Source organism: Sorghum bicolor, chromosome 4, assembly GCF_000003195.3.
Source record: "Sorghum bicolor cultivar BTx623 chromosome 4, Sorghum_bicolor_NCBIv3, whole genome shotgun sequence".
Lineage (NCBI taxonomy): Eukaryota > Viridiplantae > Streptophyta > Magnoliopsida > Poales > Poaceae > Sorghum > Sorghum bicolor.
The window spans coordinates 59,849,398-59,867,825 of NC_012873.2; the positions used below are offsets into that span (position 1 = coordinate 59,849,398).

Genomic DNA, 18,428 nt, shown 5'->3' on the forward strand with positions numbered 1-18,428 from the left:
TTATTGGATGGAAGTTTCTTTTCTAATGACATGAGTTACTATATGAAAGTTTTCTTATCAATGTTAATTCAGTGACATCTCTCCTGTCTCTTTATCTCCTGTGTCTGCTTGTCTTGCTTGGCTATAAAAAGTTTCATTCTGTTGCTAAAGACAATTCCAAAAAAGGTTTGCACGCAAACCACGGTTCTACTGTCCCAAGGTTTCCTATCCATTACCTCTACGCGTATGAAGCTTCGGGAGAGCAGGTGCCTCCGGAACCAGTGCTCGTCTAAGAATCCTGCTCGGGGCGCGATTAGGTTTTTAGGAAGCGACTACACGACTACTTCCTCCGTCATCATCATCTTCTTCCTCTGGTGCGTTCCTGGGATTTAACACTGCGAACATCTTCCTGTATCGACTAAGGTCCACGACATCGAACAAACTCACTGCTCCCATAGCTAGTACTAGTGAGAATAGAGCTTCTAATGCCTCGGCATGGGACCCTCCTCTAATTACACTCTCAACTTGTACCTTACTATTTTCGTCATATATGTTATATCGTCTTACGAGGCTCTACATCACTGTATTCATATGATTTATAAACATCCAGTTATACTTGCTGTTATGTATTATATTATGGTTATGCTTGCTGCTATAATACATAATTTAAACATGCCATGTTCACATATTTTTAAATCATGATGAAATGATTTATTTGACAATATATGACTATATTATCATCATGATAAATTATCTATATGTCATCATGTTTATGCAGATATTATTCTGGATTAAATTAATATGGATATTGTTTAAATATCTAACAATATATTTGGTAGCGAGACAACTTATAATTATACCAAATAAACTACTCGTGTCTACCCGCTCATCCAAAATATACTTGTTCTTTTTTTTGCTAAACTACTTTCCATTTTAGCTATTGGTCAAAATATATATCATGAATGGGCTGCAAAGTCTATCCTCCCCAATTGGAGTCCAAATATAATAAACTATTTTTATAGATATATATTAATTTCTATGTATCTAAAAAAATCAAAATAACATATAATTTAAAATGGACGAAGTACGTGCTAACTTTTCTATGTATGAAAGCAACAAAATAGTATATGATGATATTATTCATGTTTGATTATAGATGTATACGAGTATTATAAATAGACAGATTACAGATAAGTCTAATAATAATAAGTAAATAGACGGACTAGTTTTGAAACTGTGTATGTGCGTATGTGGTAGTAGTAACCACTTACAGTTACAGATAAAATCAAAATATCGTCATTTGATTTTGTAGTAACATGTCTTTTACTTCTGCCCTTTTTTACTTAAAAAAAAACGTGGCAGCAAATCAACCGCCCCAGAACTATCTCCCTCCGGCTCATCCCCTCCACTCCCGACCCCACAACCCCGGTTCGCACCTCCTCCCGCTTCCTCTCCAACTGCAGCCAGCCATCCGCCATTCCCGAGCTTCCAGAGGCTCGCCTGGCAATGGCGAGGCTTCTCGTGCTCCGCGCAGCGCCGTACCGCCACTCCTCCCACCTCTGCGCTGCCACCCTCCTCGTGCTCTCCCCTTCCCAGCACCGCCACTTCGCCTCCTTCCCCTCCCCCTCCCCCTACGCCGCGCGCCGCATCCTCCCTTCGCCACTCCGCGTCCCTATCCGCGCAGTGGAGTCCTCCCCCGGGCCCACCAAAGAGGAGCAGGATCCGTCTCCGGCCGCCAGTGAGGCCCAGGAGCAGCTAGCGCCCGCGGCGCCGGCGTTCGAGGTCGAAGAGCTCGGGTGGGGGACCCAGCTTGCTGTCAAGCTCCGCATGCTCGTGGCTCCGCCGTGGCAGCGCGTCCGCAAGGGAAGCGTCCTCAACATGAAGCTTCGCGGCGAGGTGCTTGCTTCCGCACGGCACGGAGCACTTGCCGTTTATGCTCTCCTATACTGCGATTTGATCGTTTTGTGCATTCTGAAGGTCTTATCGTGACGTGGATGTGTTTCTTAGGGCCTGTTTGGATCCACTGTGATTATAATAATCAGCTAAAATAATCTAATTGTGATCCCAACAGGCCTAGATTATGACCTGGATTATATCCACCTCGGACCTGGTTTTTTTTTTGGTGATAATGAGTATTTTTCACTTGAACTAAGAATAATCCAGGAATCCAAACACTCACATCATTATAGTTCATAATCTAGATTGTAATAATCTTATCTATAATCTAAGATTATAATAATCCAGTTGTGATCACCCTTAATATTTTTGTGCTGGCTGTTTAGCTTTGCTTCCATAGAATTTTCTTATGGTGTTGGCTCAACTCGTCCAATATTAGTTGTCACTGTGTAATCTAGACTTTGTCTTCTTCCCCCAGTTGTTGTCAACTTTGCTAATGTATGCTCTATGGTGTGACTTTGTGATCGTTGGTAATGGTTGCAGATATCTGATCAATTGAAGACACGCTTCTCGTCAGGACTGTCACTACCACAAATCTGTGAGAATTTTGTTAAGGCAGCATATGACCCACGAATCTCAGGGATTTATCTGCACATAGAGCCACTGAGATGTGGGTGGGCGAAGGTGGATGAGATCAGAAGGCACATTGTGGATTTCAAGAAGTCTGGTACCCATAAAAGCTACTCTAAATTTTGTATATTACTTATGTCCATGCATGGCGGATGATGAACATATTTTGAACAATCTTTTAGGTAAATTTGTTGTTGGTTATATGCCTGTTTGTGGGGAGAAAGAATACTACCTTGCTTGCGCTTGTGGTGAGCTATATGCACCTCCAAGTGCTTATGTTGCTCTGTTTGGCCTAACTGTTGGGCAAACATTTCTCAGAGGTAATTTATTGTACGAAAATGACATGAAACATCTACTTTCCTTTTTTTTCTTTCTGTTGGGCCCTTGGGGGTGGGGTGTTGAACAAGAAGCATTATGCTCTTATGCAAACCTGTTTTTAAGTGTCATCTCTTAATAGTGAGAAGAGATTTTGCTGATTTATCATGGTTGTAGCGGTGCAATAGAACTAGTTAATTTGTTAACTCTGATTACTGATTGGATGGTTTTCGTGTTTATTACCTGGAATGTGCTTTCTTATACGTCTTTTCTGTTAGTACAGTGATAATTCATTCTATTATAGTAATTGGTATGCTCTTAATATATCCACTCCAGTTAAACACAAAGTGATTCATTGAATACATGCAGTTAACTTTTTAAAATATTGGCTACCTTTACTTCCAATTATTAGATAGGGCTTGCGGAAATGGTGATTATCTTGAAAATACTCATACTAGGTTTTACAAATATGTTTGAAGAAACACTAGTGATTAGTTTATCTTTGATTCTGCAAAAATAAAATTTGTGTCTTGGGATAATATTGATCTCCTAAAGTTTTACTTCTTTATGACTGCTGAGACTATTGTCTAATGCATTTCTGATAGTTTCACTTCTCACTGGGTGCTAAGTTTTGTACAGTTGGTCATACTTTACATTTTATTATTCCACACACAGATAACTTGAATGCAGTTAAGTTCCTCTGAGGGTATCTAATAATTTTGAATTCCATCGGTAAGGTGTCCTTGAGAAAGTTGGAATAGAACCAGAAATTCAACGAATTGGTAAATACAAAAGTGCTGGAGATCAACTTGCACGCAAGAGCATGTCAAATGAAGTCAGGGAGATGCTGGCAACACTGCTTGACAATATTTATGGAAACTGGCTGGAAACAATATCTTCTACACTTGGTAATTCCAGCAAATCTGTTTTACACGTGTTAAGAGAAAAAATGTCATTGCAGAGTTTGCTCTACAGGGAAGAAAAAAGAAGAAATTGAGGGATTTATTAATTCAGGGGTCTACCAGGTTGCCAGACTCAAGGAAGAAGGTTGGATAACAGATTTACTGTATGACGATGAGGTATGGGTTACTGAATTAACTGTTAGCATGTTGAAGTTAATTGCACAGATAGTTACTACAGATACATTTCATGTTCAGAACGCATCCATTTTGGTTGTTTATTTAAGTCATTTTTCAACGGAAAGATGAAGCTGGAGAAGATTTGTCTTATTGCAGTAGGGGGCTCCCTTAGTGTATTTACCTAAAAAAAGAAACCGAAAAGAGCTGCATGAAGCAAAATGGAAAGTAAATTATGGACATTAACAATATATTGCTTACAACAGTTGTAGGAGTGAAAGAATATCGATTTCTAGCTTATGGTTTTGGCATGTGAATTGCTAAGTTCCATGTGTTCATCAGATGACGCTTCTTCATTTTGCCACCTTCTAAATATTGCCTTCTCCCATGGCCCCATTCATGATGGAACAAAAAACTTTTCAATTAGGTTGCAAGGGCCTTTTAGTCAATTCTTATTAAGAGGTGTTCACAAAAATTTAGGATCCATATAGGTCAGTAAATTGACGTTTTAGCCATCCATAGGCTGCTTATTTTACCATTGCATAATTTGGCAAGAAATAAATTATTGGCAGTCTGTGCAATTCATGGTGCCAAAGATAATCAAGTATGCATGAAGATGAATAGATGCAGCATTGTGCAAGCTGCAAGGCATTTATGTCCATGATGCATATACCATGCCATATTATGTTTCGAACCAAAGGGTTCTTTTTAATAAGGAAACCAAAGTTTTGAACTTATGGAACAAGCTATTGATACACAATTAATTTACTTCTTTCACTGACAGCATTAAGTGTCCCTTTAGTGTTCAATACAAATGTGTTTTTGTTATGTGCAGTAACAATTCATAAATGAAATATAGTTCTAATGATATAGCTTAGTTTTATTTTGCATGTGTCTTTGTTGCCATTGTCTAATTCAACAGGTAATGACATTACTAAAGGAGAGAGTAGGGCAGAAAGACAAGAAAAGTCTGCGTATGGTTGACTACAGGTAATTTTTGTATTTCTGTGACACTAGGAATAAAGTAGTCTATCAGAATGCTCCTGTCAATTGTTCTGGAAAACTGGCTGATTTTTTCCGTCCCAGAAAATTTACAATTCTAGAGCTGGGCACGGAAACCAATACGAGATGTAAAATTACGAAAATGCCCCGGCCTCTATACAAATCAGCCCTGTCCTCTTCTCATCCCTGCTAGAAACGAGTGGAGGAGACGAGATGAGTCACTGTTGTGGCTGGTTTTTATTCTTCTTTATGCTTTAGTGGCATGTGGTTTGTGGACGAGAATGCGTCGTGTGCACAGATGAGGTGCAGCAGATTTGTACGGATGAGTCCCACATCCTATATTTTGCATGTTTTATGGGAAAATTTTCAAACTCTAGGATTGCAAAAAATTTGGGACGGAGGGAGTATATTTTTATGTTACATTTCAAATCCTGACATTTGAAATATATGCAACTAGAAGGATACCCCGCGCATTGCTGCAGTTTTTTTAGAAATAAAACAATTGCATGTATGAGTTAAACCTATATGTTGTTACATTACATCTATTTTTACCAAAACCGGGCAAGGCAATAAAAAGAATCGAATAAAAAAACTAACAGAATTAGATCGAATTATAAGATGATGGAATGGGAAAGCAAATAGCAATATATGGATGCCTTCTATATTTCTTATATATTGAAAGTAGTAATTGCGCTTAGTGGAGATGACATGGCTAGCTTGCTTTAAAAGGTTCAAAGTTGGTAGTATGAGTGTTTGACATGGTTATTAGTGGGAGATGATGTGGATGGCTTGCATGTTGAGATAGAACTTGTAGTGGGGTTAGCTTTATAGATGATATAGATATAGATAAGCTCTGTAGTATGTACTCCCTCAACTAAGTATCATTAGGTTCTTCATTAATTATATTATTTTCATAGTATATCTATTTGATGCCACAAAACTTTGTAATTTTGGTCAAACTTGAGATGCTTTGACTCTCCAAGATTCTTGGAATGACTTACAATTTGGGATAAAGGGAGTATTATTTTACTCATTCTGCACAATATAGCTTTACATAGGGTGTGATGATTGCTTGCATTAACCTTACTTGCATTAGGATAGCTCCGACGTATAATCTTGGCCAAGGTGCAAACATCTGACATGTCAAGAGGTGCTTTGCTAGCAAAAGTCTCCAGTGTATAAATTTCTTAGCACATACTAAGATGGGACCTGCAACAAATAAAATATGGTTCACAGGCCAATGGATGGAAAGGTGGTGTGGTGAACCTGTATCTATTGCTCTGACACAACTATTTTTTTGTTTGCACTGGGTGCTCAAATAGCCCACACGTTCTTGCTGGTTCTAGCATAGCACCATCTCTCCAATGTATTGCACCTGTGTGTCTAGTTTCTCTCTCCTGCTAGCAGCCTAGCACTGGCTTAGCACACACGTTGGAGCTGCTCTTAGAGTTTATGCAGTATAACTCAAACCAGCATAAACGTACGCAATGTCTTGGTGTTTGGTTGTCCAATCAAGCCGTGTTTGGTAAAATTATGTTTGGTTGCTTACATTGTGTTGCATGCAGTCACCTCCATGTTCTATTAGAGGTCTGTAGAGGCAGGGGAGGTTAAATATCATTTTTGTGTGCCTTATTAGTTTGTGCAAATCTGCATTGCTTCGTATGACCAAATCTGGCACACTAGCTAATCCTGTAACCTGTATTGGACCTGCTTTGAGCACTATGCAAGCCTGCATAAGAGCCTCTGCAAGCAACCAAACATGGGCAAACTGCAATACACAAGCCTGCATAAGAGGAAAAAAAACGTGGACCCTGGGTCCATTCGACGTCCTATGCGCCCCTAGGCTCAACTGCTGACGCGTGGTGAGGATTAAATCGAGCGGTGGTGGGCTGGTGACTCCTCCGCACGCACATCTCGGCTTCCCCATGTAGTGGCTCAGCTCCAAGCGCAGCGCCATGTCGAGACGTGCGATTTGGTCCCACGACACGCGTCCGGGCTGGGGTCGCACGGGCGCCGGCATGGACCCAGTGTCCACCCAATTTTCTTCCGCCTCTAGCGGACAACCAAACATGAGCAAACTGCATTGCACAACCCTCGTACAGGCTAATGCAGGCAACCAGACAAGCCCAGATGTCTCCAGCCAAACATGTCAAACAGACCTATATTACATGTATGCTATCTTAGTTCATTTTAGCAAGTTTTGTGTCGTCCCAGTGACCCAAAATGTCATGGGCGTCGGTGCTCAAGGTAGCAGGCTGCAGGCCCTCGACTACGAACTACGAAGCCCGTAGCTCGGTTGGTAATGGCACTGGGTTTCTCCCCAGGGCGCCCTATGGTGAAGGGGATGAGATTAAGATAGAACAGGGAGATTAGGAGTAGATTTGTTCATTGCTTGGTTCCTTCCTCAGCCGAATACATGATATAAATAGAAGTCTCCATTGTCCTAGCTCCTCAATTCTAGCCTAGCCATTACTCTCCTAATCCCCAACCAACTGCTAATTGCTATTAATTACCGCCGGCTGCTGGCCATGCATGTCCCCAGGCGGCTGCTGGCCATGCAAGTTCCCAGGTGGCTGCTGGCCATGCATGTCCCTAGGCGGCTGCTGGCCATGCAAGCATTGTCGCCCCTACATGACACAAAACAAGTGGAACCTTCCTCCCTATGCTTTCTAGTCCAGGATGTTAATTCCAATATACTTATTAGTATTACTGTTTCATGTGCTGAACTAGTGAAGATTCTCTTTACAGTAAATACTCGCGTGTTAGTAAACAGACTCTTGGATTACAAGGAGGAGGTGAACAAATTGCCATAATCAGAGCTTCTGGAAGTATAACACGGACTCGTAGCCCATTGAGTGCTCCTGGTTCAGGCATTATCGCTGAGCAGTTAATTGAGAAGATACGAACTGTTAGAGGTAATTTTGCTATATTATTTCAGCGATCAGTTGATACTCCTTCAGAAGTAAATTTGATTTGTTGTTTGTAAGCGATCAGGTAATTTTGCTATATTATTTCAGCGATCAGTTTGTATCTTGGTTTTGGAATCTGATCTGGAATTTATTTTAGTACCAACTATTCCTCAAGGCCCCAGATATTCTGCAAATTTAAAAGGGATATATGTGGGTTTCTAATTGGTACTCAACACATGATATATACTTTCTTTTTAATTTGCCTCTCCGTACCCTCTTTGGTTCAGCCAAAAAATGTTGAATAGAGATCATTTTATAGCAAGGCATTCAGTCATTCTTTGCTTAATAGAAAAAAATTGAAGCTTTCCATTTCCACTTATCTATGCCAATTCATTGTTCAATTTCAATTTGTGCAGAACCACTCACAATAATTAACTCATGGAATCCCATAGCTAGTGAGGACTTGTTTCATTTACGCTCTTGCTCCCTTCAAAGAATTTTTTTTTTTACACAATTAAACCAAATATGCTGAAGATGAAGATATTTTCTTGTAAAAAATTCAGCAAAACCATCTGTAACATGATCCCTTCCTTTACACTTTAGCAAACCTTACAGGCTCACTTTGCAACCTTATTTAGTTATTCCCCAAAATTTTACTTGTGCTGCTTGATCTCTGTGACCACACATATAAAGGCATTTGGGACATTTACACAAATAGGTGGAACTTTGACTAGAAAATTATATGAAAATATGATTTATAAGATGAAGATGATTATGTCTTGAAAGTACTTTTCATATGGACCAATTAAGTGGATACGGTTGTAGTGCAGCGGCAAAGGCTTGCTGTGAGCAGCCTGCCAAACTGAGCTTGAACCAAGCACCTCATGGTTGTGCTCACCTTCCTGAGTAATAGAAGAGCATAGGGTTGAGCCAAAGAAGTAAGACTATGTGGGAGGTTTCTGCCTGTTTCGTGGTTCAGCGGACCCCTGTCTTAGAACAACATCAGGGGGACGTCTCTCCCCCTGACCGAGCTTTTTTTTGTGTATGGACCAGTTAACATCAATTTTCCATTGTCAATCTATCTAATTCTTTACATGGTAATGACTGAATCTTTTACCAGCATAGTAGGTTCTAAAACTTATTTTTAAGATAAGACTCTAGGAGATTCTTATAGTTTACATGAACATGTACATATTGTGCAAACTCCTGTTATTTCAACTGACAATTCTATCACTTCTAATTATATAGCTTCTTACACTTCACAGAATCAGAAAAGTACAAAGCTGTTATCCTACGTATAGACAGCCCTGGTGGTGATGCTCTTGCTTCTGACCTGTAAGTTACGCCTTAGGATTTACTTCTCAGCAGCAGCAGAGTATTCAGTAACATATTACGAATTCTTGCTTTAACTAGGATGTGGAGAGAAATCCGACTTCTAGCCAACTCTAAACCTGTGGTTGCTTCGATGTCTGATGTTGCTGCAAGTGGGGGATACTACATGGCAATGGCTGCACCAGTAATTGTTGCTGAGAAACTTACCCTTACAGGATCAATTGGAGTTGTTACAGGTGATCCTTATTATCTTGTGTTCCAACTTCTAAGGTTCTAAGGTTATCTGCCTGCAATTGTCACAACTTCAGAATTGAATTAACTCTAGTCTATTCAGAATTCAGGTAGTAAGTAGAGCTATCCTTATGTATTTATTAATGTTTTAATACTGGTTTATGGGATTACAGGGAAGTTCTGCCTTCAAAAGTTTTATGAGAGAATTGATTTCAATAAAGAAATTCTATCCAAGGGTCGATACGCGGAGCTTAATGCTGCTGATCAACGACCTTTAAGGTCAGCTGTTGCATTATTTACATCATGCTATTAGTAATACTGGACCATTAGTTAATAATAGGAACAATATAAAAGCAGTACACTGGAACTGTGGTATAGTTTGCAGTGATTCCGGTGTCATAAACTCCCCCTCCGCCCATTAATGTAAGACATATTTTGGTAGGATAAAAGTTTTTCAAAGTATATTTTGGATCTTAGTTTCTCTCACGATATATTGTCAATTGCTGCAAAATCAATATCATCTTGAAGCCACTTTGAACACAAATATATTTATGCAATTTTTATACACTATAAACATGTATACAATTTCGATAATTGTTGGTAAAAAGTTGTAAAATCTGAATTCTCCCTATTCAAAAGATGCCTTACATTGATAGACAGAGGCAATATTCCTTCTCATCATTTTTGTTTGACTGTTAGTTTTGTCATTGTTAGTACATTTTTGAAATTATAAGTTAGCGAATGTCCTGCAGTGTTGAAGTATGACTGCATGAACCACATAAACATCTAGGTGCTGTTTGGTTGGTTCCTTTTTCGACGTGAATTGATACAGTGCGATTAGATCACGTTAGTTTTTCTTTGCCTGGAGTACAGTGGTAAAGCATACCATGGGAGTAGATCCGGGCCTTCAGCAAACTGATCATGCTCAATTATTGGTGGTTGCTGATAGCGCTCCTGTCCGGCAACCGTTTTCCCGTTACCAGCGCTGGACCAAATTAGTGAACATGAACTTCCATAATGTAGCCTATTGGACGAGTTATTTGTTGTGGGCTTATATCGTATAATTAACTGTGGCATTTGATGTGTTATGTGTAATATTTTGTTTTAGAACTGAGAGTAAGTCCATGAGACCATGACCCTCCATGCTTTGTGTGTCAATAGAGAAGAAGTAAAACTTTTTTCTTTCTGTCCATTACTCTATTATGGTTGTGAAGCACTGAAGCCAAGATGACCCTCTGTTGTAATTCCTCTTAGTTAACATGTTTTTTCTTTGGAAAAATCTTAGTTTATAAGTTTAAACACCCTTATCATTTTTTTAACCTTATTCTCCCACCTTAATGGAGAATGTCACAACCATGAGGCATTGACCGAATAGGATAGCTGAGGGAGGTGGAGGTGTGGAGGTCTTTGGCCGTTTGGCTGCCGGTTTCCTGCCAGTGCCAGTGGTAAGTGGTTGACGCCGGTGAGGCTCTGAGCAAGGAGATGAGAGAACAGATTAATTTATTGCTTACGCAAAACTATCATATTTGTAGCTGGCTGTTTGAATCCATCATCTCTAGACACTAACAAACTTCTCTAAACCAAGCTACTAACTGAACTTGGCTATCAAGTATCAAGCAAAGATCTAAACCATCTGGACAATGACTGCAGACCACCCCTGACGCCTTCTCTGATGGTGCTTGCCCATCATAATTTATAACAGAGCATCAATGCAATTGGGTTGCTATGGAACCCATCATAATTTATAACAGAGCATCAATGCAACTGGGTCTGTACTGCTACCAATTTCATGGCTTTCAGATTTGCAATTAGTTGTTTTATGCTTCACTATCGTATGAACCGCCTTGAATTTGAAGTACTTGATGTATTTCCACAGACCAGACGAGGCAGAGCTTTTTGAAAAGTCAGCACAAAATGCTTATGCATTGTTTCGTGATAAAGCAGCCATGTCGCGATCAATGAGTGTAAGGACTGATCTCAGATGTTGAGTAGATAATGGATCTTCAATTGTGTGCTAAGTGCTTGTCCCTCCAGGTTGATCAGATGGAGATTGTCGCTCAAGGTCGAGTGTGGAGTGGCCATGATGCATTTTCAAGAGGGTTGGTTGATTCAGTAGGTGGACTCTCACAAGCTCTTGCTATTGCAAAACAGAAAGCTAATATACCCAAGGATAAGAAGGTATGTTCTATTATAAAGACTTACGTATTTTGATTAAATTCCTATATTGCATGCATATGAGTGCATCATTTTTTTCCAAGTATTCAGCTGTTACCTTATCAATGGTTGTCATTCTCTGAACTAGCAGAGCTTTCCACGTTTAGTTCATCCGTTTCTGTTTGGATTTGCTTTATTTCTGTTACTTCTTTATGTCTTGCTTTCATACTTTATTTCATTTCTCGATAAACTATGCAAGCTTTCTGTATTTATGGAGTGACTTTGGTAGGAAATGCATGATGAGTTCACTTCCAGATGCTGATTGTATGCTAAACACTGCAGATCCAGCTAGTTGAAGTTTCAAAGCCCTCCCCATCATTACCAGAAATCTTATCTGGCATTGGAGGTTCATTGCTTGGAGTTGACAGGGCAGTGAAGGGAGTGCTCCAGGACATGACCACCCTAAGTGGAGTCCAAGCTAGGATGGATGGAATCTTGTTTGAAAATTTAGGAGATATGTCAGGAGAAAATCAATTATTGTTGCTCGTAAAAGATATCATGAACTATTTTGATTGATTCTAGCATTCAGGTCCTTATGTTACAAACATTTGTATTTAGGGATGAGGAAAAATTCATAATGTCATTACACATCTACCTTACACAGAAACAGGTAGTTTGGGATTTGTACAGTTAATTTAGCATTGTATATGCTATTTTGTTCTTTTGCATTGATGACTAAAAAGATCATGATTGATATACTGGGAAAAAGAAAAAGAACTAAACCTTTTCTTATGCATGATATTAACTCTAATCCCCCAAGGGCCCTTGCATTCACTGGTGAGATTTTATTATATGTTGCACTATGTAGCATATTCTACTTTATTGCCTTCATGTTTTTGAAGAGTTTGTAGGATGACCTCAGAAATTTCAGGGAGGTTCCTTGTGATTGTGACTGGAAACACTCAGCCTTATGACAGGAGCTATAGTGATCTGCAGAATCAGGTACACTGGCCATATTTCAGATTGGACAGGTTTGGGTTTGCATAACTTATTTAGGAGTCTGTGCAGACGATTGAATTTGCTGAAAAATAAAGGTAACTACATTTGCACTCAGTAGTGCTTTGACAGCACCCTTTCTTTTCTTTTATGGGAATGCTCCACTACCATCTATTGCGAGTAACAGCATGAAATCTTTATCAATACTTAAACAGTGCATACAGATGCTTGTGTTGATTACAGCTTCTCATTGTCGTTTTGAGCAACAATTTTATAGCACACGTCATGTTTTCTATAGTTCCTTAATCTATCCACCCTGCCGCCCTATCTGATAGCTCATTGTAAGAAACTAAGAATATCATAGACATACATTTTCCAAGTAACCAAAAAGAGATTCTTGACTAATGCATTTCCCTAGTTGCCAAATGTGTTCCAGTTTTCGTGAATTTATTTCTATGCTGGATGAGTATGGAATGAGTAGCTCACTGGCGTCTTTTATCTAGCATTGATTCTGCTAATAGCTTTATCCTATCACCCTCTTCTGAGGAATAACTTACTGAAGTTCATTGTTACTTGATCTTGTTGTGACATTCAGCAGAACATGATGAAAGAAAATGGAGAACTCGCCATTTACCACATGACCGCTACATACTAGCATTGATACCAAACATAGAGCAAAGATACAAAAATGAAAGCCTCAGGATAGAACGAAGGAAGCCTCTTAGTTTAAATCTCATATTATCTCATCTAACACTTGGAATCCTGGATACTTCAAGAGTCAGGACTCATGACACCACTCTCTGTGGTCTCTAAAGGGAGCTTCTCTAGCTGCTGCTGCAATTTGGTTTGTTCATCTCTCAGCTGGGAGTTTTCATGCTGGACACGGTCACAGTCTCTGATGACATGGTTTAGCTGATCAAGGAGTTGACGGTTGGTGCTGCGGAGGTGAACAACCTGCGCCCAGAGCTCGCTCAGCTGCTTCTGCTTTCTCATGCGTGATCGTCGGGCAGACTCCCTATTGGATATCATCCTTCTCTTCCTGCGCTCTTCTGCAAGACTGCGTTGATAGTCATCTGACTCCTCCGAATTGGATTTATTACCAACTGGGAAGCTAGCTTCAAGGACCAGGTGAGCAACATCTTGGTAGGATGAAGGGTGAGGCAACATAAGGTTGCTATACTGGTAGAGGAAGTCGTCGGTAGCTACATGGTAATGAGGTTTGAAAGAGGCTGCACTTGCAGGAGATAAGTATGGAACACTAGCAATCTCAGCAGGGTACATGTTCACTCGAGCTATGAAATGGAGGGAAGGGTGGCTTGTGAAAGAAAAGGAGAGGGTACCGGGGTGGATTTATAGTGTGCAAGAATCATGGAAATGAATAGGACCCACAGCTGCAACGTTGAACTTGCCTTTTTGTGCTGCTCTGATATACAGAAGTCAGGGACAGCAGCAGTACTAGTAGCACATATACATGACACTGAAGTTACCAAATGTCTTGACGGAAATTATGATTTTTATTGTTATTGTGCCAGGCTGCCAGCTTTTCTAAATGTACTGGGCGGGGCCAGCATGCTTCTCCATCAAGACCGTCCATTTGCGATCAAACAAAGGCCGTGAGGATGCAAGGCCCTGAATAACATCACTAGCACCAGGTGCTCTAGCCATTTAAAAAGATGGTGGTTGGATAACAGTGACAGGCATTTGTGGAGAATTGTGGAATGGAAATGGACCCTAAGGTTAAAATGCGTATGCCTGAGAGCAATGCTGTATCATGGATCAGCTGCTATACTGAGTCTGGTATGTGATCGAGTTAATTTTACATAGGGCTGTATGATCTACTTGTAGCCTGGGATGCCAGTAATATTTTTTCTCAGTTAAAACAGTGTGGTCAAGTGATAATCACAGCGGGAATTCTAAGGAATGTTGTTTTATTCTGCAGCAGCTGCTAACAGTTTCTGCTCGAGCTCTCATTCGATGGGAGAATATTTCAGAAAGGAAGGTACCAAGGTTGGTGTCTTCTGTCCACTGCTGTGGCCCCCAGTGGAAATTTGCTTGGATAAAAAGAACGTGCACTTCTGAAGTTGGCAACTTGGCATTATTTTTTTCATCAACTAAAGGAAAAAACATATCCACTACCTATTATGCTTTGACACATAAACATTGTGCAGTTCCAGTTGCTTCCTACCTTTCATTTTTTTTAACTGAGTTTTATAAACTAACAGTTCTGGTGGCCTATGGTGTGATGTTTTCATTCCTAGGATGATTTTGTTCCAGTTGGCAACATGGTTTTGTCAGGCCTTAAGGAGCCCAGTTTTTAAAGTAAAATCTGAACTACGCTGATCCATGGTGTCTGTTTTATTGGAGTGCCAATGCATATAAGCCTCACAAAAAGAAATCGACTAATCATGGCTCCACTCTAATAGGGAGTTTGTTGCTGAGGTCATTATTAAATCTAGTGGCCTAGGAACAGTATATAATAACTCTTTTCTTTTGAGTTATTTTGCATGTGCTGATTCCTTGCTACAATACCATGTTAACTTCTAAACTTTGAATTGCTTGGTAGCATAGTTAAGGTGTCTCGGTATGCCGATGCTCAAGTGCAACCTCCTTGAGTTCAGACTATCCAGATATGAAGATGCACTATGTCAGTGCAAATAAGAGATGCATCAGTCAGTAGGTCGTAGCCAAGCTATTAGTCTTTGTCATCTGAATATTCAGCATGTCGTTGACAGAAATGCTGTGGTTAGCTATCGACTGAAAAAATTTCGGTGTTGCTTCTGCAGGATAAAGAAGAATAATAATGATTTATTCGTCAACTGGATCGAAGGAGGATAGCTAGGCTTAAGCTGGAGAAAGAATTAGAGGCTCCGGGGTTTACGGGGGAGAGGATTCGATTCCAGGCTCCAGTCAAATCACTTTGCACCTAGGCAGTCTACTCGTTCTGGACTCTTTTAATGGCCTAAGAATATGAGGCCATCTTTGGAGGACATGGAAATCTTATCCGGTTCTCTTTGGATCTTGAATCACAAGAATGAAGGGGAAAACTCACAAAAGATGGTTCATGATCAGAGATTCAGAGGTAAAGAAGATGGCTGTTTGTTTTTTCTTGGCTTCCTTTGCTTCTAGGATTGGTTCACCTTTCCTGTGGTAACACACTTGTCAAAGATCGGGGCTCCGACCTGATAAATTGAATATCACTTCCTATCAGGCCATCATCAAGCATGACTGCATGAGGTAAGTACAAGGTAACAAGCTTTTGTTATCTTCTCTTCCATATGGATGTGCCCCTTTGTCTGAATCTGTCAATTCATCCAGTGCAACAGTGTAAAACATCACTATCCGGAAGACCAATTGGATCAACACCGAGCATGTTGAGGTCGTTTTGACTGAACTGGACGTGGTTTACTGATCTACATGGAGGGAGGACTCTGGCTGCCTGTCTGTGATCTGAGTGGCTACCTCGATCAATAATGCTACTGAGAGAGCCCCCACACTGAAATCAGAGGCCCGTTGGCCCCTACACAAAGATTGGTTTCTTTCTTTTCGTATACGGCGGGGAGATTCGTGCCCGGCAACTCCCATCAACCGCACCAATCATGCCCGTAAATCCACCGACCCGGACACAGAATCTTTCAGCCGTTGGATCGCCCGATCACGGGTCGTATCACCGTCGAAAGCTCTCATTGTCCTGGGAAAACATGAGGGGGCTGTGCGTGTCTATCTCTTTGGGAGACGCTGGACCCGTGGTTACCTAATTTGGGGTGTTATGTGGGGAGTTGTAGACGCCTAGACGGTACGGGCCTACGGAAAAACGATGCAGAATTCTTTTGGCGGTAGTGCTGCATAGGCCGCTGATGTCTGCACACTCACACGCAGAGTGTGCTGTTCTCCCAAAGACGCCTGGGTTGGGTAGCGCAGCACGGTCAAGTACTTGCTTACAAGTCAGCATTTTAATGATGCGCATGCAAGAATAGGGCACGTACCTTTATTTTCTGTTATAAAAAAAAATAACCCTAGTGGCTAGTGCGAGTGCAAGAACAGGGCACGCTCCATCTATGTTTTTCCCCCCTTCTTGAAGAAACTAGTGAACCTGAAACCTTATAGAATGGATAACGACTGGAAGTGGAAGGTACTAGATCACCTTAGTATAGCACTATAAGAAACTTTGGATAGAAATTGAAATATGGGTGAATGGTGGAAATAATAAGTCAATACCTTCTTTTTAGATCATGCTATCACAAACTATCTGCAAAAGAAACATGTATCATCTCCACATTTGAGAAAACTTGCAGGTTCACATATTTGGAGGTTCCCGCATTCCAGGGTTCTTTTCCATTCTACTAGACTATTATTGGGTTCACCGGAAGAGAGGTCAGATAACGTGTGTTTGTGTAAGGCTGCCACAAGCCCACAACGCGTGTCCTAGTGAAGTAGCGTTTCCCTGTGTTCAGTTTTAGAGTTCTAGTCTTCTAGACCATAGAACGGGCTTTGTTGCATCGCAGTGTACGTGACCATAAGAGCACGCACCTAGCTAATTGATCACCGACACGTGCAAACCTCTATGGCTATAGCATAGTTTCCAGTCACTGCATATCTCACGGCCGGAGCCGTATGATGCTTATGTTGGACAGACAGCAAATCGCCAAATCGCTGCGACGAGACGAAATAAAGCAGAGACGACGTTGAGACAGGGCACCCTCAGAATCAAAAGAGACGTACGTCAGCGTCCAAATCCCACCCACCATGCATTGTCATTGCATACTACTACTACTACTACTACTACTACTACTACTACTACTACTACTACTACTACTACTACTACTACTTGTAGACGCAAAGGTGGCTAGCTAGCCTGGCCACTTAGCCAGCCCTGGCCCCTGTGTTGTCCGTGTGCTTTGCTTTCGCCGCGCCAAGGCTCGGAGGCAATCCATGGCGCGATGATTGCTGCGGCCACTCGCCTTTGCCGCCCCTGCAGCTGCAGGCGAACCACGGACTCCACGAGAGGGTCGATTTGAGTCCCCATCGGGCAGTGCAGTCCTGCCGGCTGCCGCGCGCGGGGCGGGACGCGGGAGGCGGACGGGTCAACACCCCACCCGTAGAGCACTCGAGGCCGAGCGGACGGAAGCGGGGGGTCACCCGGCCCGGCTCGGCAAAGCCGCAGCCGGGGGCCGGCGCGCGGGTGCACGAGCGCATGCACGACCGGATGGAGGCCGGCGACCCGGCCTTGCCTGCCACAGAGGAGCAAGCCCGTGTGGCGGGGCCCCGCGGCGCGTGTCGCCCTCGCGCTGGTGCGCGCCCCCATTTCTTGTCGCGCCCGAAGCGCGTACCCCCCTCCCTGTTCATGTTCGTCCCACTTCCTCAGCCCACGCGCCTCCGATATTTGTGCTCTGCTGCAACTGCAGTTCTGTACGCGTATATACTGTGTTCGTGGTTGTTTCTTTAACATTCTAAAAAAAACAATTTCTAAAATCCATACCAAATTTAACTGACTTTATAAAAGAATAGTAATATTTATGGCATAAAATGAGCACAATATGAAAATATATTCTATGGTACATCTAATTATACTAGTTGATATCGTAAATATTGATGTTTTTTTTCTAAAAAATCGATTAAAGTTTAAAAAATTTGACTTAAAACAATTCTAATAATCTATTTACTCAGTGATGGAGGGAACATTTTTTATCGTCACTGAACATGTACTATTCTAATTCTTACGAGTACATGTCGTAGGTTCGTGTCACATATAGAATAACAAACCCATCATATATAGAACTATAATTTTTAATTCATCAATAATTTTACTCTTTATAAAACTAGCTAAAACAAACTCTTATGTTTAGAGGAGTGAAGGGATGTACCGATCGAGAGAAAGTGTGACGGATATCTAGATGAAGAATTTTTTCTT

General features: G+C 41.2%; 2 protein-coding genes across 3 annotated transcripts; one reads left to right on the forward strand and one right to left on the reverse strand.

Annotated features, from left to right (window-relative positions):
• Positions 1,383-12,316, forward strand: LOC8071741 (serine protease SPPA, chloroplastic). 2 transcript variants are annotated; one of them, XM_021459372.1, is made up of 13 exons: positions 1,383-1,875; positions 2,419-2,602; positions 2,688-2,825; positions 3,558-3,728; positions 3,835-3,899; positions 4,819-4,886; positions 7,647-7,813; positions 9,073-9,142; positions 9,221-9,375; positions 9,544-9,649; positions 11,247-11,334; positions 11,405-11,548; positions 11,867-12,316. In XM_021459372.1, exons 1-13 carry the CDS (start codon positions 1,486-1,488, stop codon positions 12,098-12,100), a joined length of 1,980 nt encoding a protein of 659 aa, XP_021315047.1. In that variant the 5' UTR covers positions 1,383-1,485; the 3' UTR covers positions 12,101-12,316. The 2 variants fall into 2 exon arrangements, with proteins under 2 accessions (XP_021315047.1, XP_002452618.1); XM_002452573.2 differs by having other exon boundaries at positions 1,384-1,875; positions 3,796-3,899.
• Positions 13,210-13,876, reverse strand: LOC8077703 (basic leucine zipper 43). Its single transcript, XM_002454303.2, has one exon. It carries the CDS (start codon positions 13,799-13,801, stop codon positions 13,292-13,294), a length of 510 nt encoding a protein of 169 aa, XP_002454348.1. The 5' UTR covers positions 13,802-13,876; the 3' UTR covers positions 13,210-13,291.